This window comes from Thamnophis elegans, chromosome 9, assembly GCF_009769535.1.
Source record: "Thamnophis elegans isolate rThaEle1 chromosome 9, rThaEle1.pri, whole genome shotgun sequence".
Taxonomy (NCBI): Eukaryota; Metazoa; Chordata; class Lepidosauria; order Squamata; family Colubridae; genus Thamnophis; species Thamnophis elegans.
This window is the reverse complement of record NC_045549.1, coordinates 30,305,662-30,331,217: the sequence shown is the minus strand read 5'-3', so window position 1 is coordinate 30,331,217 and position 25,556 is coordinate 30,305,662. Positions and strand designations below refer to the sequence as shown.

Here is a 25,556-nt window from a genome sequence, read left to right as displayed (position 1 = left end):
TGTCCAGTGCTCTGAGCGTATTGATTACTACAACACACTCAACCAAAGAAACAGTTCTAAACCTTGTGCAGAGACACTTATGTCTATTTTTGAGGCATTTTCCAATGGTTTTTAGCTCTGCATAAATTACAAAGGTAGAATATCTGTCAAACTGAAGTCTCTATTATGGCACACTAAAAATAAGGATGGGGCAACTATTCATTTCTTCAATTACAACAGTCAACAACTAGGATAAACCTACCACTTTGAAGTTCCAGAATTGTTCTATCCATAAGCAACAGCAAATGAACATTGAAAAAAACTGAGCACCAGAATGGAACCTTGCAATAATTGATTTCTGTCAAGGAAAATCAAGTATACAATGAAGGAGAAGATGCATAGATGCTAAACTTGTATTATTAACCTTAACATGTAAAACATTGAAAGAATAGAACTATACTTAGCTATAATAGATAGCTAAGAACTATAACTGCTATAGCATACTGCACCAGATCAGACTAATTTTTTTTCCTAAAAATAACTATATATTGGAGGTAGAAACAAAATCTGACTAAGTTTTTGTGATGAATGAGTAATGGGATACAAAAAACAACTAAATTTCAAAATCTTGAAGAACCAAACAATTGAGATTTTTTAAATACGTATATATACTGGGCACTCTTACAGCATCAAACCATTTAATGGGCAAATAAACCTTTTTTGGAAATATTTCTACTTGTATTTGGCTAGTATACAAGATGACAATATGAATATATTATTTTAATTAAGCTTTTAAACAACAATGTAACTAGCAGCCCCATATTACTCATTTTATAATAAATTCTCTAGCTATATGTATAGAGAAACCCACCTACTGACTTTCTTTCTTCATTTACATATCTGTGCAGGCCTATTCGTTTTTCTTCCAGCCCCTTTGCCCTTTCAATCATGCAGCATATTACTCCACTGTCAGTGCAAAGCAGTTCCTAACAACGGGGAACCCAGCTGGGATAGGAAGAGGGCAGCAGGCTCATGCATTAACATAATAATCCAACTGTGTTCCCATAGGCCCTTAGGGCAGACAGCATATTAGGTAGGCCTCCTGTGCAGACCCAAGTGGAAGCTGCCTTATCACCTGCCTATCAACCTGTGGCAGTTATAGCCAACTCAATAGTAACCAGCTCCTGCCAAGCTGTGTGCCCATTACTTTGCTACAAAGGATAGAAAGCCATTTTTTCCACTTCTTTTAATGTACCTGATGCATTTCCTTATTTATGATTTGAATTTCTGCATAGTTTCCAGAGGGATTGACTCACTGCCATTTTAACTTTTGAAAGTCTAGACAATGAGGTAGAAATGAGTCCTCAACATCAAATTCCCAACTCAAAGTATTCCTTTCAAAATGTTATCTTTCAGCTGCTCATCTCTCAATAACAGAGAGACAGTCTTAAAAAGATTGACATACCAAAGAGTGTGTCACTGTACCATAGGTAGCACTACCTTGTTTTTTAAGTGAATCAACTGTTTCCAGCCAAACCAGTAAAAAAATGCTTGTTTTGTATATAATCACGTTTTGTATAACAGCAATTCTTCAACATGATAAAGTACATCAGAAAGTGTAAATCAGCTTTCCTCAGTTTCTGCAGCCTCAACAGCTATTACTAATAATTAAGTTACAATTAAAACAGTGTGTGTTACATTCTGTGTGTGTTTGTTATTTTAAAGGAATTTTAGAAGCCAGAATTAAAAGTGTGCCGAGCTCCAGGTATATTAAGTTTTTAAATAACAGGTTTAAGTTATGAATAGTCCCCAGATATCCACTATGTGATGGAAAAAACTGATGGAATGCAATTTATGCAAAAAAGATTAAATATAGATTGGGACAAATATGCTAACTTCACTACGGCACCTAGTTCAGTCCTTTCAGCTAGCTAGTCAGAGTATTTGCTCCCTCCAAAAGTTTGCCTCTATCATACTTCGTTATCTCTCTAAGACTGAACAACTTCCATGTTCATTTCCATGCTCATTTAATAAATTCTCGGTCCTTTATTTATTGTATCAATTTAATTTGTGTGTAATCCCTTTGAGTTTATAAACATTTAGATAAAGATATCAATTTGAAGATATTTTTAAAGTATTGATAATATTGCCAGCTTAATTTAATTTATATGATCAGGTAAAGGAATCCAGGGCTTAGGCTGCTTACTAAAGAAATTTCAAAATGGGCAAACTCAAGATAAAAACATATCCCTTTTTGCTAAAAGCGTGAATAAACACAGTAATGGAAGGTGGTGTTTTTTTTTAAACAGACAATACAATTCTAGGGAGAGTTACTCACAAATCAATGTCACTGTATTAGATATGAAATAGGTGCTCTTTTTAGCACTGGAGAAAAACCTAACAATTGCCTTTACTTAGAATAGCACTGAAAACTCAGGTCTACAAATATCCACAGCATGAATAACTTGAAACCTGGGTCTTTTCACAATCCCAATATGAAATTCAGAAAGTGCTATTGTTACTTGTCCATAGAAAATGAATGATCAAGAATGTTTCTAATGTAGGTAATTTTATCCAGAATAGATGACCCTACTCAGATTATTGGCCCCTCTGATCAGATCTATCAAAGATATTTATTGATAAAGTCATTTCCCTTGTATGAGATGATACAAGGCAACACATGGAACTTTGGATTTTGGTTCATTGACTCTATTTGTGCAACATGAGTGTCCCAGCCAATATTCTTTCTCAATTCCATAGCTTGATTTCTGTGTGCTGCACAACCTGGCAAAGTGTGGTTATATTTTGTGCAGAAAGGGTTTTTTTCCCCAAACCTCCAAGCCACCATAAAAGTGGCTATAAACTTTCACTTCCCTTTTCATTTGCTTTTCCTTTGTTTCCCTCTAGAACAGGGAGTTCTAATCCTTTTGCCATCATATCTCCGCTTTAATGTAATCTTAAAATACACACACCTCCTACTAAAATCCAAATGAATACCAAAAGGAACACAAATAAATAATGAAAACAATACAACTTTGAGAAAGGTGGATTGGGAATTTACACCTCACAGTTCTGAGAAAACCTTCTCTAGAGGATTAAAAAGAAATCTAAAGTAGTATAACTTACACTGCCAAATTAATTGAGAAGAACCTAAGTCATCTCCATTATTTCTATTCCCTTCCATTCTTCCTGGGGACATAAAAACTTCTAAGGAGGCAATAGTCCCTTCAGGAGATTGTTTAATCTCTAGAGATGAAGAATAGCCCCCAATAAGTGATTAATTTGGTTTCATACAAATCTACAGTGGTTTAGGTCTAAACCAAACTTTCTTGGGTTAAGTGGGTAAATAATGCAGGTTACAATTTGCACACCATATTTGTTTGTGTGTGTAAATGATACATTACAATATGTTCACATTCCATTACAGGGAAATAGCAGAAATTTTGAAGTCAGAATAAAAATACTAATTCAGAATCTAAATTGTTTAGACAGCTTTTAAGAAGAGAAATGGGTGGTGTTGGGCATCTGAAGAATCCCTCCAGGCTATACCCGTGCTTTACAGAAGACTATATAGCCATCTGAGACCCCTTCAGAAACCTATACACAGTTGGAAGAAACAGCAGAGCTCTTTGAACTTATTAAAGATCAACAAAATGCTAATTTTTGATGAAGCAAGATTCTACTTGGCTTACAAATAATTTCAGTCACAGACACTATTTTTAAAAACTGTGATGGAATTGCCTTTCCATTTAGTCTTTAGTATATTGAACAATAGTTCAAATAAAGTATATTTAAAGTTAAATATGCTCTTTTATTCTTGCATTATAGAATATATAGAATATTTGTTGACTGCATGGTCTTATAAAGATCCTCATTTCAATATATGAGGATCTTTATAAGACCATCAACAGATATTTTATATATTCTATAATACAAGAATAAAAGTCCATGCTTAACTTTAAATATACTTTATTTGCATGGTTTAAAAAAAATCAACTACCAAAAATGGGAGATTCTCATAGAAGTTTTAATTTTCATTGTAAATGTTTATAGCATGCCAATATTCACGACTCTCAAGAAACATTCTGGAGCCAGCTCACAAAATGACAGCAAGAAATGTCCAAAATTCAGCAGAATTCTCCAAATTCTGCCAAACAGGGAAAGAATGAGTTAATTGAGACAAATTTGGGTGTGGCTAATGCATACATAAACCACCGAAAATACTTCTGGAATGCAGGATTATAAAAAATATCACCTGCCACATAAACTTGATTTTACACTTTAAAACTACTCTAAATTAAGAATCTAATTTGAATAATTAGCTGTCAAAAGTATAGATATTTTGAAAGTAATGATGTAATAATATACTGAGCGTCTGAGGTAAGAAGCAGACTCGGCGTTAATGCAACCGATTTATTTTCAACTAAGCAACAAGACAACGATTTGCGCTCTGACAGCTCTTTTATACTCCCAGCTGTCAGCAGGTTAACCAATGACAACCCTCCAATTTCCTGCCTGAATGCAAAACACACCTAGTCCAATCATCTTGCGACATGCTTGATTGACAGGCTAGGGTGGGACACGTAGGGATGTAACACTCCTTCCACCCAGTTAGTGCAGACATAGTCTTTCAAGTAGGTGGGTCTACGATGGCTCCTTCCAGAACGCCTTGGCTCTGTTGCAGCTGGAGACGGTTTTCGCTCAGGCCCCTCTCCGGTGGCATGGACACATCGAGGCCTTTGGAAGATCCCGCCCTCTCCAAGCATCTTGCACTAACAGGCGATCTTTCCAGTGAGAACAAGGTGGTTATACATGGAAGAATAGTTAGGTCCAGGGTGCATTCTGGTCAGTAGGTCTCAGGAATAGCAGGACAGCTAACAGAAGGATTTGACGGACGTCCTTAGCACGACATGAGTATGCATGGTTCGTTTTGTGTCACCGCAGCTGGTCTACATGGCCCGCCACTGACGCCCATCCTCCAACCGGACCCTATAACAACATGGTCCAGTTACTTGTATAATCTGGCCTGGAAACCCATTTAGGATCCCCAATACAGTTCCTGGCAAATACCCCTTCCCCAGTTTAAAAGTTCGTGTACCACTAAGTTGTGGTGGTGTGTCAGATTGGTAGGCGGAATGCAAATGGTCAAGTATAGTACGCAGACGCCGGCCCATGAGAGTTCGGCTGGACTTTTTCCCCGAAATAGGGCAAGGCATGGTATGTTGCAAGAACAATTATGTGTTCAATTTCTGTTCCCATGGTCCTAATGCCTCTTTGGCAGAACATACAGCTTGTTCAGCCCGGCCGTTGCTAGCTGGATGATTGGGGGCTACTAGTGTGTGCCTAATACCTAAACTAGCTAGAAAGGATTAGAAAGTAGCAGAGGTCAGCTGCGGGCCATTATTGGACACTAAAGTGTCCGGTATGCCATCAGTTGTGAATAAATGTTGCAACGCTCAAATTGTGGATTCTGCTATGGTGGATTGCATAGAACAGAGTTCAACCCATGAGAAAAGGCATCAACCACTACTAGAAAAGAGTGGCCCTGGACTGGGCCCGCAAAATCTAAATGGATCTGGGTCCAGGTCCTCTTGGCATGTCCCAGTCCTTTGGAGGAGCTGTTGATGGAGCTTGCCTAGAGGTTTGTGCCACCACACATATCCCTGAGCTAAAGCCTTCATCCTGGCGATGCCGGGGTGACTTAAGTATAATGTTGCAATATCGAAGTGCGTAATGGGGTTGGGACCACCACTCTAGTACCCCAATAACAATCTTTAAGTTCAGATAGTTCCATCCATCATCTAAAGTAAGGCAAGAACTCTTCCGACAGTTGGCCAACGGGCCACCCTTGACGAACCCATTCTAATACTTTGGATAGAATGGGGTCTTTTTTGAATGTGCTGCAATGTTAGTTGTGGACAGAGGCAACTCCAAGTCATCAATTAGTAATACGGTGCTTGCAGGTGTTGGGTCTTGAGCCAGAATAGGAAGTGGACAAACGGCTTAATGCGTCTGCATGACCCAATTGCTTCCCAGGTCTGTATTCCACATGGTATGAGTATGCCATGAGGAATTCAACCCACTGTAACATCCGTGACAATAGTATAGCAGGTGTAGGTTTATCACCGGCTAAAATACCTAAGAGGGGTTTATGGTCTGTTTGTAGGAGGAATGAATGGCCGTATAAATAGTGGTGAAGTCTTTTGATTCCTGCCACGGCCGCCAAAGCCTCCTTGTTCAATTGGCTATAATTTCTTTCTGTTTTGGACAAGGAGCGGGAAAAAATAAGCAATAGGAGCCTCGCTGCAATTTGGGCATCTGTGGCTCAAAACTGCCCCTAAAGAGTAAGGAGAAGCATCAGAGGATAAGATGAGCGGCAGGGATTCATTGTATTGCATTAGAACAGCAGAAGATGTCAAAAAAGATTTGACAGCCGCGAACACATGCGCTTCACAGCTGTCACATCTCCATGACGTAGAGCTGTCAAGCAGTCTATGCAAAGGCTCCACGACGGAAGACTTATGGGGTAAAAAAATAACATAAAAACTGAGCAAGCCCAGGAAGGCTTGTAGTTCAGCTCTATTAGTGGGAGCTGGGGCATTCTTTATGGCTTCTAATTTGGCCTGGAATGGATTAATGCTATGAGCATCCATAATACTTTGAAAAATGCCGGGCGCTACACAAACTCCAAACTGGAATCTGTGGCACCGGAACGCCCCACGATCGGTGACAATCATTTGAGCATCAGCCGTCACATTGTCCATTGTCAATTGCTGATAAGCTTGAGCTAGGTCAAGCTTAGCAAAAAAAATTCCTTGGCCCAGCGAGTGCAGCAGATGCTGCACCACGGGAACTGGATAAGGGTGTGCTTGCAAGGCTTTGTTTATTGCCGCCTTATAGTCAGCACAGATCCCAATGGATCCATCTGACTTGATTGGTATTACTATTGGGGTTTCCCACCTAAAATAATCTACGGCCTTGTTTTAACAATTTATCAAGCTCTGCATCTACCTTAGCTTGCAAGGCAAAAGGAACCCTTCTCACTTTAAGGCGGATTGGCGTGACGCTGGGATCTAAATTAAAAGAAATAGGAGATCCATTATATGTACCTAAGGAATCATTAAATACTTCACAAAATTCTTTGGTGAGTTCATTATGCATCCAGCGTAGTATGGATTATTATCTCTAAACCCAAAGCTTTGAACTAATCTAGCCCTAATAAAGTGGCTAATGGGTTTGCCACGGCCATAGGCAAATTTCCTTTAAATTGGCCGTGCTCTACAAAGAATTTACCACTTCCTTTAAGGGGAATTGGGTTATTTTGATAATCTTTTAAAATGCAATGGCATTTCTTCAGGCGTCTTTCCGGAAACGTTGGTACCAACCACTTGAGGGTGTCCCATGTGATAATTTCATGGAGCCGGTGTCCATCTCCATCTCGCAAGGGGCCCCCTCAATTCGGATGGTGATGTACTTCTTCTTCCGACTGCCTGTAGCGGTAGACGTGGTGTTGATGGCTTCATCTTTCTCCAAATCTGGGTCAATGGCATAGCAGTCGTCAGTGATTCTGGATGCCCGGCAATTAGCAGGTCTGCCACTGGCACGAATAAAGGGTTGAACAGCAGCATCTGAGGTAGGTAGGTAGGGTAGCTTTACACACATAAGCAAGGTGCCCCGTTTTACCGCAATATTGACAAACCGCTGTCTTGAAACGGCAGGATGACCATAAGTGGTTTTCTCTGCAACTGAGGCAGCCGGCCTGAGGTAATTCAGCGGGGATTCTCCTTCTCCTTGTGGCACTTAGGTTTAGCTGGCTTCCCTCTTCAGGTAGCCATAAATCTTCATTTCCCTTCACCTCTTGTTGATTCACCATAGGAGAGGGGACTGGTGGGTTATGGAAAGATTGATACTTTTTAATCTCAGCAGCCAATCGATCAGATTGTTCGGCTGCTCTTGCTTCATCCATGGCTATAGATAGATTTAAGTCAGAACAAGCTAGTAAACAGCGTTGTAACCGAGGGTCTTTCACACCGCAAATTAATTGCTGTAATAGTGCATCATCCAGATCAGGGAATTCAAAGTGGATGGCGGCGTTTCTTAAACCTGTCACATATTGGCTCACCATTTCAGTCTCCCCTTGAATACACTGGCGGAAAGCGTACCACCTTGGGAAGCGGGAAGGTTTTGGAGCATAGTGCCCTTTTAGTTTCGCTAGTAAGGTGTCCCAAGGTATTGTAAAAACTTAAGCTGGGGTGGCTAAAGCTCAGGCTGTAGCAAACATCTCCAGCCCGCATGAATTAAGAAAATACCCCCTTCTTCTTTCATCCAAAATGTCTTTAAAGTCATTTGTGAATAAGAAACATTCGAATCGTTCAATAAACAATTCCCAAGATTCTCTCTCAGGCATGAAGGCAGCGAACGGGGTTGTAGCCACCATACTACTGATACGATCAAGTATTTAGAATGCTTCTAGAAATGACGCTCTTATTTGAGAGGGACCTTTTCCTCAGAATCTCATCTTTGTCACCAAGTATAATGTACTGAACATCTGAGGTAAGAAGCAGACTCGGCATTAATGCAAACAATTTATTTTCAACTAAGCAACCAGAACAAGACAACAATTTGCGCTCTGACAGCTCTTTTATACTCTCAGGCTGTCAGCGCGTTAACCAATGACAACCGTCCAATTTCCCGCCTGAATGCAAACCCCATCTAGTCCAATCATCTTGCGACATGCTTGATTGACAGGCTAGGGCGGGACATGTAGGGACATAACATATAATGTTAGTAGATATAGTTCATACCTTTTTTTAATGAAAATTATCAGTACTTTTGATCAGTGACGTCATCAAAGTAAACAAACCCACGTGCTGATTACGTCACCAGATCATGCCCCCTAAGCGGAAGTGACGTGCACAGCCCCCACCCTCCGGATGTGACGTGTATACCCCTCCTCCCCGGCTGGGGTGTGCATAATTGACCCACGTGGTGCAAGATTTCATAAGATCATAACCCTAGCTGAATATTTGTAAAGGCCTAAGCAGCCCTAGCTGAATATTTGTAAAGGCCTAAGCAGCCCTAGCAGGATATGTGTAATGGCCTAACCCCATCAAATAGGGTTGAAACTTACCCCATCAAGAAAGATGCCAAGACTCTGTGTACATGATTAGTTTAACCCTAGATTAATTCTATGGACATTCAAGGGTGGGGGGAGTGGGGTTGTGAAATAAAAAAATGTTTTTTATTTGTAATCAATCTCCTAATGGCTGCATTTAAACCCACTTTTTCCCTAGAAGGAATTTATTTCTAAGCAATGTTGGTTTTAATTTTTGTTGAGACATGGGGGTCTGCATTTAACCATTTTCTCTAAAAGGTATGGGCTGCATTTAAGCCCACTTTTTTTATCCTAGAAAGAATTTATTTCTAGGCAATGTTGGTTTTAATTTTTGTTGGGACATGGGTCTGCATTTAACCATTTTTTCTCTAAAAGATATTTACTTCTAGGTAGGTTGAAGCCCGCCAACAGGAAAAGACAAGGAATATTAACAGGAATTAAAATGTTCACAATAGGCAACCCCGCCAGGTTGCATGCAGTGGATAAGCCTGTTCATTCATGCCAGGGATAAGCCCTGACAGCCCTTACTCGCCCACCCACCCCCGCTCCTCTGTGATTCCAGGCATGCGTAAGAGACATGTGTGGGGCAGGCCCAGACACGTCTTACCTGCCCACCCCACCCCTCCCCTGTTATTCCGCGCATGCGCGAGGCGCACTTGTCATTAGAAGAGCTGGTTAGTTTGCCTTAATTTCAGCAGTCTCTTGAAGATGGCAACCTCTGATTCCAAAGATGTTTTTAAAACAACAGCAAAAGCCAGCATCGAATGCTCTGAAGAGGATCATATGCCAGAATGCAACAAACCCTATATGGCAACTTCAGAAGGGGATTTGTTTGATATAAATTTGATCCCCAAACCTCCCAAGCATGGGCGTAGAATAAGAAAAAGACCTGTCTTCATTGAAGAGAATATAAAATTTTGTTATTGTAGATTCTGCAAAATATCAAATGGTGAGTTGATATAAAAATTAAGAAAACAGTATTTTGATTAGTTGAAACACACACCCCCACCCCCAATCTAATTCTACCTTATTTCCTGTTTTAGAAGCGGTGGAGCCTCAAAATGTCAGCATGCCGCAAGTTCTGAAAGCGTGTGTTATTAAAATAATACATCATTGTTTAATGGGATGTTTAAAATCAGAAGATAATGTGGATGGAAACAATGAAACAGAACTTATTAACAGCTTATGTATTCGGCTTTCTATGCCACATGTTCTCTGGGTCATCATCAGTATTACTGACAAAATGGATAAATTATATTTCACCCGGGATACATTTGACGATCTCAAGACATTCATACAGTGTATAAAGAATAGCCATGAACCGCTGTCATTAATGTCAAAGACTGAAGCTGAATTACCATTGGCTCTGAAGAGGATCATATGCCAGAATGTAACAGAAATTAATTACAATAAACTGTTAAAGCTATGAAATTTATAATAAAATGTGATTTACAAAACACATGAAAGGTGTATTATATTTTTTTCTTTTGCTGACCCTTCTGTTTAAACTTGTCAGATGTTAAACACAGAGATACAGTTTAATTAAAGCTCATGTGATATTACTACATTAGCTTCTATTCAAATGCTTCTTTCAGCTAGGCAGGGCGGGCAGTTTTTGCATAAGGTGTGAAGAACTCCCCTTTTCTGATGTGATTAATTTGTGACGTCACTAAGGTGTATAAAAGCAGGAGACTATACAGGTCTAGTCATGTTTACTGGTTTCTGGCATAACCATACCTCTGGAGCAATTTGAACTGCTAAGAAGACCCCTGTTCAGAATGGAATCTACTATTGTAAGTAATTTTAAGCCTAATTTTGAAACACTTAGATATAAAATGGTTTTTATAGAGTGGTTGCTTATTTGTTTGATTGAATTTTTTCTTTCACTAGAATGAATTGACAGATTCAGAATGTTTGATGGGTGTTACAATTGTAAGTAATTTTAAGCCTAATTTTGAAGCACTTAGATATAAAATGGTTTTTATAGAGTGGTTGCTTATTTGTTTGATTGAATTTTTTCTTTCACTAGAATGAATTGACAGACTCAGAATGTTTGAGGGCATATGAAGGTATTTATCTTTCATACTTTCATATATTTAGATTCTTATAAACATTCTGCAACAATTCTGACTATTGGGGTTTTTTTTCTTTTCCTCCAGAATGGGTGGACGATCAAGCATTCGCTGATCTCACTATTCCTGCAGAATCCCAGGGGTCCCAGCATAACATGACCCCTCAGCCTTCCACAAGCCGCACAGCACAAAGTCCGCTAGGAGGTATAATATCTCACATTTTATCCAACTATAACTCTATTAGTATTATTTTTTAGAAACTAAATGTGTGTGTGTGTGTGTGTGTGTGTTTATTTGGAATGTTGGTGATAACTTTTTTTTTTTTTCTTTGCTTATTTGTTTAATCAGAACCGTCCTGCAAAAAAGCAAAAATGCATGGCGCCGGGCTTCCTGAATCCCTAGCAGACAGTGTTAGTTGTGATACTATGACTGTCTCTCAACCAGAAGAGGATACACACCATACTATGTCCCAGCTACAAGCTCCTGGCTCTGTAAACTCTCAAAATGTGAACAATGTTTATCTGGATATGGTGCAGGCGTGGGAAAATCCTATCCGGAATTTTAGAGCTGTGGAATATTATCAGAGATATAGATTTATTAATCTTGATCAAATCCGATCTTTTGTAGTTGCTATAGAGGCCATACATAATGTGATACAGATTCTTTTGAATAACGTAGCCATGAACATCGGCCCAAATGATTTTGTTCAACTACGGTTGGATGCAGAGGGGTTAAACCATCCCATCTTTTCTCATAGGAGGTGTATGAATGATTTAAACGCTGATGATTTTCTGACCAGTGTTGAAAATCTGCTACAAAGTAAGGCTGAGATATTGTGGGGGGGTGATTTGCAATTAGTGGTTACCATCGTGAAGAACAAGGAGGGAGGGGGGCTTAGGAAGTTAAATACTTTGCTGCTTACCAAAGTACTGGAGAAAAAAAGACAGCATCTAGTAGATTTCAATGTGGAAGGCGAATTTCTTTGTTTTGCCAGCTGTTTGCTCTGTCTGATTGGTTCTGATGGTAGTAAGCAAGAAATTATTACCAAGGCCAGGGAACTTCACAGCAAACTGGGTATATCCACAGGAAACAGGATTGACTTTTCTCAGGTACACATCTTTGAAAAACATTTACAGGTCACTATAAAGATCTTGTTTTACATGCAGGACGGGTGGCGTTTTTTTGTTACAGGTCACCCGCAGCAAGAAAAAATAGTATTTATATTATTGCACGACAGGCATTACTATGGTGTTAAAAATATCAAGGGCTTTCTGGGCGAACACTATTTTTGTAAATTCTGCCACACGGCTTATCACCACAAATTTAGTCACGGGTGCCAATATATTTGCAGAGCATGCCTAAAGCAAGAGTGTCAGCAGGTTGAGGTGGAGAAGGGGCTGTGCTGTAGGTGCAAAGCACCTTGTCGGTCTAAGGAATGTGCTGAAAGACATGCACAACTCGCTAAGGAGGGAAAAGTTGAGTGTAAGACTAAACAATATTGTGAAACGTGTGGTCTTTATGTCTTTACCCCCCACAAAAAGTGCAAGGAAGTCAAATGTGGGCAGTGCTCTGAGAAGGTAGAAAGCTTGGAAGGTCATTTATGCTTTCTAAAATCGTTGGAACCGACCACGAATTGGCGAAAGATATATTATTTATGATTTTGAATGCTGCCAAGAACAGGTACCCACATACCTAATTATACATGTGCCAGGGATATGCTGAAAGATGAGGACGATAAAGATGTTGTGAGGTGGGATTGTTATGGTGTTAGATGCTTGGAACAGTTTATAAAGAAATTTATAAATCATAAGTTTAAAGGTTGTACTTTTATTGCACACAACTCCAAAGGTTATGATGGATACCTTGTACTGAGGCAGCTGATCCGAGAAAAGGTTAGGGTTCAACTTATAAGTCAGGGTGGGAAACTACTGTGTATTACCCTTCCAGACTATAAGATTCGGTTTATTGATAGCCTCTCATTTTTACCACTTAAATTATCCAAATTACCCAAAGCTATGGGGTTTCAAGGCTGCAAAGGATATTTCCCTCACTTATTCAATACAATGGCCAATCAAGACTACGTGGGGCCACTCCCTGAAACCAAGTATTACAGCCCAGAAACTATGATGCCCGGGGAGAGAGAAGAATTCCTGAAATGGCACACTGCTAATAGAGGTACGGTGTTTAAACTAAAGAATGCCCTGGCTTACTATTGCAGACAGGATGTAGATATATTAAGAGAGGCATGTATTCGATTTAGGGATCAGGTGATGAAAATGACTGAGCGTGAGTACAGCAGTGGGGTCGGGTTGGATACTGTTGAGGAGATTCAATGCATTGACCCCTTCCAATATATCACATTGGCATCTGTCTGCATGGCACAGTACCTGTTCATGTATTTGAAAAGCAATACCATTGCTTTAGATCCTTTGGACAATTATCACAATACACAGAAAAGGTATTCGGCTCCAGCGATTCAATGGTTGTTGTATATAGAGCACACTGAGAAGCTCAATATTCAACATGCTCTGAAGGGTGGTGAAAAGAAAGTGGGCAAATATTTTTTGGATGGTTTCGCAGTCATAAATGGTACCCCCACAGCTTTTGAATTTCACGGGTGTTTTTTTCATGGGTGCCCTGTCTGCTACTCTGAAAAAGACTTCAACAAATTACTTGATACAACATATGGTAGCCTGCACAGCCGTACTAGGATTAAAGAAGAATACCTCAGGTCACAGGGTTATGCTGTGCGCTGCATCTGGGAACATGAGTGGCGAGCCATGGTGGAGGAGGATACCTCTTTGAAGCAGTTTCTAGTTGAGAATAAGCTCCCAGCTCCTTTGAATCCTCGAGATGCTTTTTTTGGTGGTAGAACAAATGCTACATGCCTGTACTACAAACCAAAACCTGGTGAACAAATCTTATACTACGATTTCACCAGTTTGTACCCTTTTGTGAATAAGACCAAGGAGTATCCAATTGGGCACCCTCAAATCATCTATCAAAACTTTGGGGACATAAAGCAATATTTTGGGCTAGTCAAAGTCAAAGTGTACCCGCCAAGGAATCTCTATTTCCCAGTCCTACCTCACAAATCAGGGGGCAAATTAATGTTTCGTTTGTGCGCTACCTGCACAGAAAAACTGCAAACCTCCCCCTGTAAACACAGTGATGAGGAAAGAGCTCTGACCGGTACATGGTGTACTGTTGAATTGAATGTAGCCTTAGAAAAAGGTTACAGAATTGTTGAAATCTATGAGATCTGGCATTTTGAAAAAACTTCAAATGAGCTATTTTCAGGATATATGAACATGCATCTCAGACAGAAACAGGAGGCCAGTGGTTACCCTGAATGGTGCAAAACAGATCAGGATAAAGAGCAATATATTCAGGATTACGAAAAGATGGAAGGGGTCCATTTACGACGTGACCGTATTGAAGTAAATCCTGCCAAAAGACAGATTGCCAAACTCTTTTTAAATTCATTGTGGGGCAAGTTTGGGCAGAGCACCAATCACCTGACCACATCAGTGGTGACAAACCCTGAGGAATTATTCAAATATCTTTTTGTACCCTATTATGATGTTTCTTCATGTGAGTTTGTAGATACAGAGACAGCTGTCGTGACGTGGAAAACTGCCAAGAACCAACCCACCAAGTCCTCATGCACTAATGTATTCATTGCCAGCTTTACGACCGCTTATGCACGGCTAGAATTATACAGACTACTGGAGGGGCTGGGCGATAGGTGTCTGTACCATGACACCGATTCAGTCATCTTTGTAAGTAGAGAGGGGGCGTGGACACCCCCTTTGGGTGATTATTTAGGACAACTGACAAGCGAAATTCCACCAAACACTACGATAACAGAGTTTGTTGCGGCCGGCCCAAAAACGTATGCTTATGCTTTATCCAACGGTGAAGCAGTGGTAAAAGTGAAGGGTATCACGCTAAATTGTGGTAATAGCAGTAAAGTTAACTTTGACAGTTTGAAAGATTTGGTAGATGATTATTGTCTGCCTGATGCAAAGAGAAAAAAGGAGATCAGTGTAGAACAGTTGGGAATTGTCAGGGTTAAGAAACAGTGGACCTTAGAAACGAGGGTCCTCCGAAAAACTTTAAAAGTTGTGTATAATAAAAGGTTATTAAATAGTGAGGATTACTGTACACTGCCTTACGGTTATTAAGGGGAATGGAAAACATTGCACAATTTGTACACCCTTTTTCCTGTATTATAAGTGGTCCGTCCAATTCTGGTAAATCTTTTTTTATCAAACAAATGTTAGAACATGGTGATGGGGTATTGTCTCAAACTCCTCAAAATATTGTATGGTTTTATAGCTGTTGGCAACCTCTGTACAAAGAGCTGCTTAATAAATTCCCTTATATTAAGTTTGTGGAAGGTCTTCCGTCTTCTTTTGAAGATGATGTTTTGTTTCCGCCAAATCAAGTAACTCTAGCTGTGATAGATGATCTCATGGCATCTGTCGGTGACAGCGACCAAATAGAGAAGGCTTTTACACAGTACGTTCATCACAGAAACCTGAGCATTATTCTCATACTACAAAACCTGTTTTTTCAAGGTAAGAAAATGAGGACAATAGCTCTGAATTCCAAATATTTGGTTTTATTCAGAAGCCCCCGTGATCAAATGCAAATTGTCACACTGGCCAGGCAGATGTATCCCACTAACACAAAGTATTTTTTAGAAGTATTCCAAGATGCCACTCACAAACCATACGGGTACCTGTTAGTAGATTTGTCAGCCAGCACTCCAGAATCCTATAGGCTAAGAACGGGGCTCTTCCCCCCTGATTGGCCTACTGTTTACACGATGAAAAAGAAGAGTAAAAAGTTGTAACCCAGTTATCTTAGCACTAGTTCATTTAAGATGTCAGAGAGGTTACGTAGAAATTGGGGGCTTTTAAAAATCTTAGTAAAGTCCGGACCAAGACAGAGAAAAGCCATTTTATGCAATGCTAATAATGACCTGGTGGGGTCAATAGCAGAAATAGCACTGAACACCCTAAAAGGAAATCTTCCTCTGAAACCTTCACAATTCCGGTCTCTAAAGAGTAAGAAGGGTATCATTAAAAAGCTGAGCGATAGAAAGGTTTCACTCAAAAAGAAGAAACAGATCATACTTCAGTCGGGCGGCTTTATAGGTCCCTTGCTAGGGGCTGCTATTCCTCTGTTGACTAGCCTGTTAGCAGGGTAAACCATGGACCATGCAGAGAAAATGTATCTGGTGTCGCGTCATCAGATGGAGCAGCTACAGGGCAGGACGCCTACTATGGGTACTACAGCCACTAACCGTTTGGATGATGAGATGCGCAACATACTTCAGAGGCATGATTTGAGTGAGGATGACAAGATTAAGCTCTACAATTCTGTACTGCAGAGGTATCTAAGACTGACCAGGCAAAATGAGTCTGAAAAGGACAAACTGAATCTCATTTATCCACCGGGGGAGCCTCAACCACCTCCAACATTACCAGAGCAGCCACCACAAACAACTCCACAGACCACCGGTATGGATGATATCCTAAGCGGTGTGAGCACTCGTTATAGGAAAAATGCAGAACTTTTGCTGAACAAAATGAAACAGCACCAGGACGTCTCAACCTGGGATGAACGGGGTACCTTTTTATACAAAGGTGTACCTATTCCCGGTACTAATATTTTAGACTTGGTGAAAGGCGCCTCGCAACACCGAGCCCCTACGGAGAAGCGGAAACCTAAAGGATGGGATGATTTTATGAATGCTATGGCCGAAGTGAATGTTCCAACTTCTGTGTTGGGTTCTACTGCCGTTAAAGAGCAAATAGAAAAGTTGAAAGATACTCTGGCTGTTAAGGATGAAACTGCTGCTAGTCCCGACTCTGTTATGACAGCCCCTTTTGGGGCTCAGAAGACTATGTTTACAGGAACACCCTCTAGCCCTTGGACAATAAAACCTAGAAGCCAGCTCAGGTTTGGTGACTGGCTCAATTTTTAAAATGAATAAAAACACAGTGATCATTAAACATTTAAGTCTTTTTCTTTATTTTACAGTAAGGCATGCATGCCTGTATGCACTGGTGACGGTTACAGGGTCCAAGCCCCCTCCCCACCTTTATAGTTTTTACAAACAGCTTTACCATTTGATCATTTTTAGTATCTACATTGGAGTACATCTTTAAAATATTTTCATAGGTTACTCCTTTAGTACGGTTCAGCAGAAAAAATGCACAGTGTTGTCCGCAGGTCACAGCACTGGGGTGTTGCAATTGGCGTTGGTGAAATGTGTACTTCTCAGCTTGCTGCTCCAAAAACATCACTATGGTGTCAGGAAAGTCATGGCTATCCGGAGGTCTTCCATAAGAATCAAAAAATTCACCATATCCTGGAGATGGAAAGTAGAGGGCCAGCCAGTGCTCCCCAGGAAGAGTGTGAGGATGGGTATTTATGATTAATCCAAAAGGTCTTTTGGTGATCTGTCTCTGTGGTAACAGGTCACAAGGGTAGACCCCTAGAAAGGCCTTATTTCCGGAGAGCAAGTGGAGGAGCTGCTGTGTGTCCATACTCACATATAATCAAAAAGTACATTCCGTGTGTGACTTATTTCAATAAGGTTTTCAAAGATTGCATAGAGTATCATATTAACAGTGTTGGGGAGGGGCTGTGCAAATCTAATTTCGGCTCTGAGGTTGCCGTTCCTGATCAATGAATAGTGCTCAGAGCAGCCCTGATCAGGACTCAAGTCAAAGCAATACAAAGTATACCCTCGGTTAAACTCTTCCCGGCTGATTAACAACGGTCTGTCTTTCATGCCTTTGCCTGTTGCTTGCACCATCTGCATGTACTCTCTCACAAAAAGACCATGCTCATAATCGGGCTGAAGAGGCTTTGCGGGGATCTGTTCACCATCACAATGCAGGGCGCAGAAATTGACATTGCAGTGTTGAAAATTGAATGGATTTCTTTCATAATCCCCACTAAAAGCGGCATTGTCCACAAACCCAATCACTAATTGTTTAGGCAGTTGACCCAGAAATAGATTTTCCTGATTACACACAAGACTACCTGCGGGAATGCTGTAAACCTTCATCCCCACTCGATCAATGGGGTATTTGGCATTGGCGGTTAGCAAAGCTTCTGCATGGCCAAGGCGCACTCCCGGGGATATTTTCACACGTTTTACAAAGAGAGAAGCTGCCAGGAGTTGCACTTTGTAATTCTCATTGCCATCCTTCATCACACAAAATTCATTTCTGCTTCTTGTGAGTTTGACTTTCACATCTATGCCATTAATTAGCAGTCTGTCTTGAAAAAACAGATCGCTATGCAGAGGCCCAAGCAGGTCCCATTTTCGACTACCGCTCGTGTGTCTCGCTCTCGCTTTGAAACCGGAGTTCCCAGCCGCTGTCAGTAGAGTACTCTCCATGAGATCTGAGTCATCTTTGTAAAATCCACCAGAAGTAAATTGGGTGCCCAATGCATCACCACCAAAGTTGAGAATCAGTTCAATTATGGCCCTATACGAATAGCAATGATGGCTCTGGGTAATGAGTCGATCTCCCAAGGTAACATCCAACTGGTTAAACAGAGATGCGATGGGGTAGTTGACCAGGGCCACCCTTGCCCCATCATCAATATCCGACCCGTCCGCTTTTACAATCTTGCAACTCACATACAGGAGGGTATTGTTTAAATCCGTGTAATGCTCACCATGCCCCGTGATGAAAAATTCCAGGGGTCCGTTGGGCGTTAGCGCTGATAAAGGGGGGATCTCGATATAGGTACTGTTTTCAATACTGGTCTGTGTAGGCGCCAGTTGAAAAAGATCCAGTTCAGATTTGACACATTCCTCTGAAGCAGAATGAATAAATGACATAATGTATTAGAATATGTCTTCCTTGTCACAGGGTTTCCTCTTCTGCACACGTCTCCTCTTGGTATGACGGGGCTTTTTCACAAGCCTTCTCTTTTTAAACGGAATAGGCGGGCCCAACGCGTAATTCTTCCTGGCTATGGCCAGACCTGATCCATCCTGCCCGTTCTCAACAACACGCGATACAAGATGTCCCGCAACATCTCTGGCGATGTTTTTGGCAGCAGATTTCACATGCGGTTTTATGATTTCTAATCCTCGCCTCAAAAAAGGCATTGCTTTTCGAAAAAGTCCACGGAACAACCCTCCTAAACCGGTCCCGTACATAATGGGGGCTCCTCGGAAGCCCGGAAGGCCGCCCCCAGCTTGTGCCCTGTAGTAAGCCACATAGTCTTGAGGTCTCCCGTGCTCCTTGTTTACAACCATCCTTCACTTTTCCGAGGCCTAAAATGAAGCTTGACAATCACCTTCCCGTGATAAAAATGCACGTTTTTGTCCTGGTCGGTTTTGATTTCTATAGTAACGGTATCGATGTGATGTTTGCTGACCGGCACATAATGTGGACGGTCATAGGTCACAGTTATGAAATCATTGTCTAGCCCCTGCACAGGTACACAGCGTAGTAACGGCACATAGAAGTCACCTACTATCTGGAGCTCTACAATGTCTGTGTAAACATATAAGGTATTGAATCCAGGGAACATACCTAACAGATGTCCAAGTTCACCGCTAACTAGAATGGTATGAGGTTCATCTCCTTTAAGATTAATTTTCCGACCCACTGAATCATAATGTAGGGTTGTCTTAGGTCCATCCTTGGCATTTGATATAAGTTTATTCATATTTTCTAACAGATGTCGGATGCTATTATAGTACCCGCTTCTCAAAGAAAAATGCCATTTCTTTCTCTCATTAGTAATTTCAAAATATCCAGGAGATGTTAATGTATGCCAGCTATGTGGATATTGTATCTCTGCTAGACCTACTTCCCATGGCCCTGAAAGATCCAACGATCTCGCTAATTGAATAGTAAAATTAGAATTTTTGTTTTGGGGAAAAATTGCTGCTGATGCATTGCTGGGGAGGGTGATGTAAAAATCTGACATTTCAAAGATGTTGTACTTCAGTAGCCTTAACCCAACTGTTGAACTTCTCTGGCCATCCATTCCATTTGACTAGAAACTCTCTGTGTCTCCCCCGCCCTCTTTTTTGGATAATTTTCTCTATTCTGTATATACGCTGTTGGTCAGCTGGAACTTTTTGGAGCTCCTCAAAGTAAAAAGCCCCCTCTACCGGGTCCCCCGCGTAATCATTTAATCTATACACCACTCTTTCCCCGCTTGTCCCCAGTTCTTTGACAATGAATATCTCATCCGTATAGGTTTGCTGATACCCCTTTTCAAATTTACCCTTCAGTCTAGATACCCTGACATGATCCCCCACCTTAAGACATTTTTCCTTTCTTTTACTTTTTAAAGTTACCCCATAAAGTCTCAGCCACACATCCCTTTCGTTAGACAAATTTACGGTTTTAGGAGCAGTCCCAATGCTACGATGGTAAGTGCTATTGTACCCCTGAAGAATGTCTGCCAAAATGTCCACATACCGATGGGTGTTTCTAGCTGTGAAATATCTCCAGAGTTTGTTTTTTAGGGTTCTATTAAACCTCTCTATAACTGCTGCTTTAGTTTCACTATGTGTAACAAAATGATGAATGCCATAACGTGCTAAAAGTTTCTTCAGCGCCGTATTCAAGAACTCTTTACCTGCATCTGTCTGTATTTTTCGGGGTGCACGTCCTGTTTTAAAGATATTCTGGAAGGCGGATGTAACTTCCCTCCCTGATTTATCAGATAAAGGGGAGGCCCAGGCATATTTAGATAACACATCAATAACTGCTAAGATGTATTTTTTTCCATGGTTTTCTTTAGAAATTTTGGAGACATCTACGAGGTCGGCCTGCCATTGATGATCTAAGCCGGACACCACTGTTTTATTTCTAGGAAAATTAATTCTTGCAGGCTTATGGAGCGTGTAAGCATCTTGCCCTGACAGCCACGTCTTGACTTGCTTCATGGTCAGGTTTTTATCATGTTTTCTAGCTTCCTGGAAAAGGGTATTTACTCCTCCATAACTCCCTACACATCCTGGAGTATAATAAATATGGCTTAGAACTTTTTCCTGCTTCATTATATTGAAAGAACACTGACAAATGGGGCAAGCATTGACATTAACACAATCTTTTATTGGCTATACAGAGTTCAGAGGATTATGTCCCCTCCATCAGAAAAATATCCCTCATCATCACTATCAGAAGCAGAATATAGAGGTGCATAACATGCTATTTTACAATTCGTTGAGTCTGTATTCCACAATTCATGTCCGCAATCACAAGCAAAACAGTCTTTACACAGATTGCAACTTTTTAACTCACTGTTTAGATAGCATGGTCTCTGGGATAGCTCAGAACCCCAGTTATAGTCTATATCATAAAAATCTGCAGAAGCTTTATGACCGCTGCAAATAGTACTGGAATATAAAATCGGCGTGTCTTGAAGAGTTTGCTGTCTAGGAGTTATTATTTTGGAGTCTGCAAAATATAAATCGCATCTTGTTAGTGAGTTATCCACACCAGTGTCATTTACAACGTCATAAATAAAAAAACATTTACTTACCATTGCAGGGCGATAATGAAGCATCATTCGCTGTTTCACATACTGCCCGGTAAGTACTCTGCACATCATCGTTAAAATTACAACCCTCCATGCTGCAGCCGTGCAAAACAGGTCTGAATAAAAAACTTTCTTTATCATTCCCCTTGCAACAGGGTTTGTTGCATTCTGGCATATGATCCTCTTCAGAGCATTCGATGCTGGCTTTTGCTGTTGTTTTAAAAACATCTTTGGAATCAGAGGTTGCCATCTTCAAGAGACTGCTGAAATTAAGGCAAACTAACCAGCTCTTCTAATGACAAGTGCGCCTCGCGCATGCGCGGAATAACAGGGGAGGGGTGGGGTGGGGCAGGTAAGACGTGTCTGGGCCTGCCCCACACATGTCTCTTACGCATGCCTGGAATCACAGAGGAGCGGGGTGGGTGGGCGAGTAAGGGCTGTCAGGGCTTATCCCTGGCATGAATGAACAGGCTTATCCACTGCATGCAACCTGGCGGGGTTGCCTATTGTGAACATTTTAATTCCTGTTAATATTCCTTGTCTTTTCCTGTTGGCGGGCTTCAACCTACCTAGAAGTAAATATCTTTTAGAGAAAAAATGGTTAAATGCAGACCCATGTCCCAACAAAAATTAAAACCAACATTGCCTAGAAATAAATTCTTTCTAGGATAAAAAAAGTGGGCTTAAATGCAGCCAATACCTTTTAGAGAAAATGGTTAAATGCAGACCCCCATGTCTCAACAAAAATTAAAACCAACATTGCTTAGAAATAAATTCCTTCTAGGGAAAAAAGTGGGTTTAAATGCAGCCATTAGGAGATTGATTACAAATAAAAAACATTTTTTTATTTCACAACCCCACTCCCCCCACCCTTGAATGTCCATAGAATTAATCTAGGGTTAAACTAATCATGTACACAGAGTCTTGGCATCTTTCTTGATGGGGTAAGTTTCAACCCTATTTGATGGGGTTAGGCCATTACACATATCCTGCTAGGGCTGCTTAGGCCTTTACAAATATTCAGCTAGGGCTGCTTAGGCCTTTACAAATATTCAGCTAGGGTTATGATCTTATGAAATCTTGCACCACGTGGGTCAATTATGCACACCCCAGCCGGGGAGGAGGGGTATACACGTCACATCCGGAGGGTGGGGGCTGTGCACGTCACTTCCGCTTAGGGGGCATGATCTGGTGACGTAATCAGCACGTGGGTTTGTTTACTTTGATGACGTCACTGATCAAAAGTACTGATAATTTTCATTAAAAAAAGGTATGAACTATATCTACTAATGTTTTTGGAATCAATATGTGGCTGACATGATGCTTATTGTCCCAAAGTATTGAAGTATTTGAAATGTGCACTATTCTTATGTTTGATTGTTGTTGTTGCTGCTGTTTATTACTATATTAATAAAGTAATGAAGCTAAATTCTTTACTAATGATAGAAATAACAAATAGCATCAATACTAAGCTCCTCTTTTGCTACATAACCGAGTATGAACAGATTTGAAGCTAATTCAGACATGTTATACAAAGGTATAAGTAGCCATATACCATTTGTTTGGTTTCACATGACCACAAATATGTATGAACTAAGGATCTAAAATCACTGACTCTAGTTTATTTTACTCAACCATAGTTTCTCAACTTTGGCCATAATATGGATAATGATTTATAAGAGCAGAACTGAAAGCTTCAAATTCCTTCCTCACTATCCTGAAAGAGAATAATATGGAAGGTGAAAAACCTGAGATTGGATCTTTCATTGGATCTTTCTCCTTCTGTCCTGGCCACTTTTTACAGAGGCACGATTGAGAGCGTTTTAACAAACTGCATCACTGTTTGGTTTGGTGGCTGCAGTGCCTCAGATAGAAAGTCCATACAGAGAATGATAAGGACAGCCAAGAAGATTATAGCAAGTTTGCTTCCTATTCTTCAGCATACTGCTTGCTTAGAGCTAGAAACATTGTTAGAGACCCCACACATCCACTTCACGGTCTGTTTCTGTTGCTCCCCTCTGGGAGGAGATTTTGAAGTATTTCTAACAGCACTACCAGATTCTGTAAGTTTTCTTTGTTCCCTATGCCATCTGCCTTGGATGTAAATGTATACATCCGAACTAGACTGTGTTGTTTTCTCTGTGTCATATAATATATGTGGGTATATGCATAATTTTGTATTTATTTATTTATTTAGCCATGTTTATGTAGTGTATATTGGAGGTGGAGACCCTTTGAGAGCTGTATGCAACGAAATTTCATTTTAATGTATGCCAATTAGTGTACATTCAAAGTGACTATAAAGTTATTTTAAGTCTACACAGACTCATTGAGGCAGTAGAGAACCATAGTTGCCAATTACATCTGAACCAGCTAAATATGTGCATGATAGTTTTAATGTAGAAGACAAAGTTAGAATAGAATATTTGATAAAGAAATAAAGAACGAAGTTATTTGTTGTCAAATAACAAATGCTATTAATGTGACATAATGCTAAGTATTTTGGATGGCATTGGGAAAATCCAGATTCTAGTCCACCCTCAGCCACAGAAGCTCACTGAGACTTAGCCAATCACTCCCTCGAGAGGCCAAATATCTTAACTGATTGTTTTGGTAGGGGAAATTGAAAGGGGAACTTTACATAAGCCCCACTGAGCTCCTGAAAGACAGGTGAATTATGACTTTAACAAATAAATGAATGGTTCATCTTTTTTTCCATTGTGCCTTCCAAAAGCCAACTTTTGCTATAGAAAATGTTGATTAAAAGTGATTCTCCGATACTATTGAAATCAGCTGATGATTATGATGAAAGCGGAAGCCACAGGATTAGAAGTTCCCCATTCCTGCTGAAGTATATATACAGTAGATATGAAATATACATTTACTTGTAACTCTTAGTTACACACGTAGCCAGAGAGCTGAATATTCTAAGTGATGCATGGCAGAAAGAAAAAAAGCAAGAACTATTCCCTACAAACCTGAGAAATTAAAGAGCAGAAGAATACTTATACTAATAGTCTAGGAAGAGGGTACCAAAAAAACAACTTAGACCTCAGTGAAAAATAAGATTTCTTTAAGCCAAAGTCAACTTTGAAAAATGGCTCAAAGGCTAAATTAACTGGAAGAAGTCTTGTGGCTGAGATTATCACAAATCAATTTAACTTCTATTGATAATTACATACAAATAAAACCAAGAAATGATAAAATTACAAAATTATCAACAATCACTTTATAAGCAAAGGTTTCAGACATCGATTGTAAAAAGAGAAGTTTAACATCAGGCATGCTTTCAGTAATGATCACTCCATTCTCTTTTCCTTTAGTGCTGCTAAGTGAGAGTGAGAGAGCAAGAAAGGAAATGGTAAGGCTGTCAAGTTGGAAACAGATAAATCAATTATGTCCTTTAAATTACTCCAGAGGACTGTCCTCCTGGGGTTTAAAAATGTCTGCTTACTCAAAATTGTCCCTTAAAATTGCTCAACATGTATCAGAGGCAATAAATTGCAAATGCAATTTCATCATGAACACAACCACTCATGCCCAACCCCCATGCACTTACATTCAGATCAAAGAACATTAACATTGCTTTATATAAAAGAAAGGGAAGTTGCAGTCATTAAAATGCAAAAAACTGGCCTACTAATGAGACCCTTGATAACAAAGACTGAATATAATGGAGCCAAAAGGAGAGGTTTCAGACTTGGACAATACATATGTTCACTTAAATACTGTGAATACACTTGTTTTGTTCACCACCCTCTTATTTACATCTGATTTTAAGAAAACAATATAATCAGATTTAGAGTCCAGAAGACTGATCGTCTATTTAATATTTTCATCAGAAA

General features: G+C 40.2%; 1 protein-coding gene across 3 annotated transcripts in view; it reads right to left on the bottom strand.

The window, feature by feature from the left end:
• Positions 1-25,556, bottom strand: part of SLC10A7 (solute carrier family 10 member 7) — a 174,031-nt gene that overhangs the window by 131,429 nt on the left and 17,046 nt on the right. The window contains exon 5 of one of the 3 annotated variants that reach the window (XM_032224160.1): positions 4,396-4,968. The exons of the other annotated variants lie outside the window; for them this stretch is intronic. Coding sequence (XP_032080051.1) covers positions 4,915-4,968 — 54 coding nt within the window. The 3' untranslated portion in view covers positions 4,396-4,914. Of the gene's footprint in view, positions 1-4,395; positions 4,969-25,556 lie in introns of those variants that run through there. 3 annotated transcript variants of the gene reach the window in all.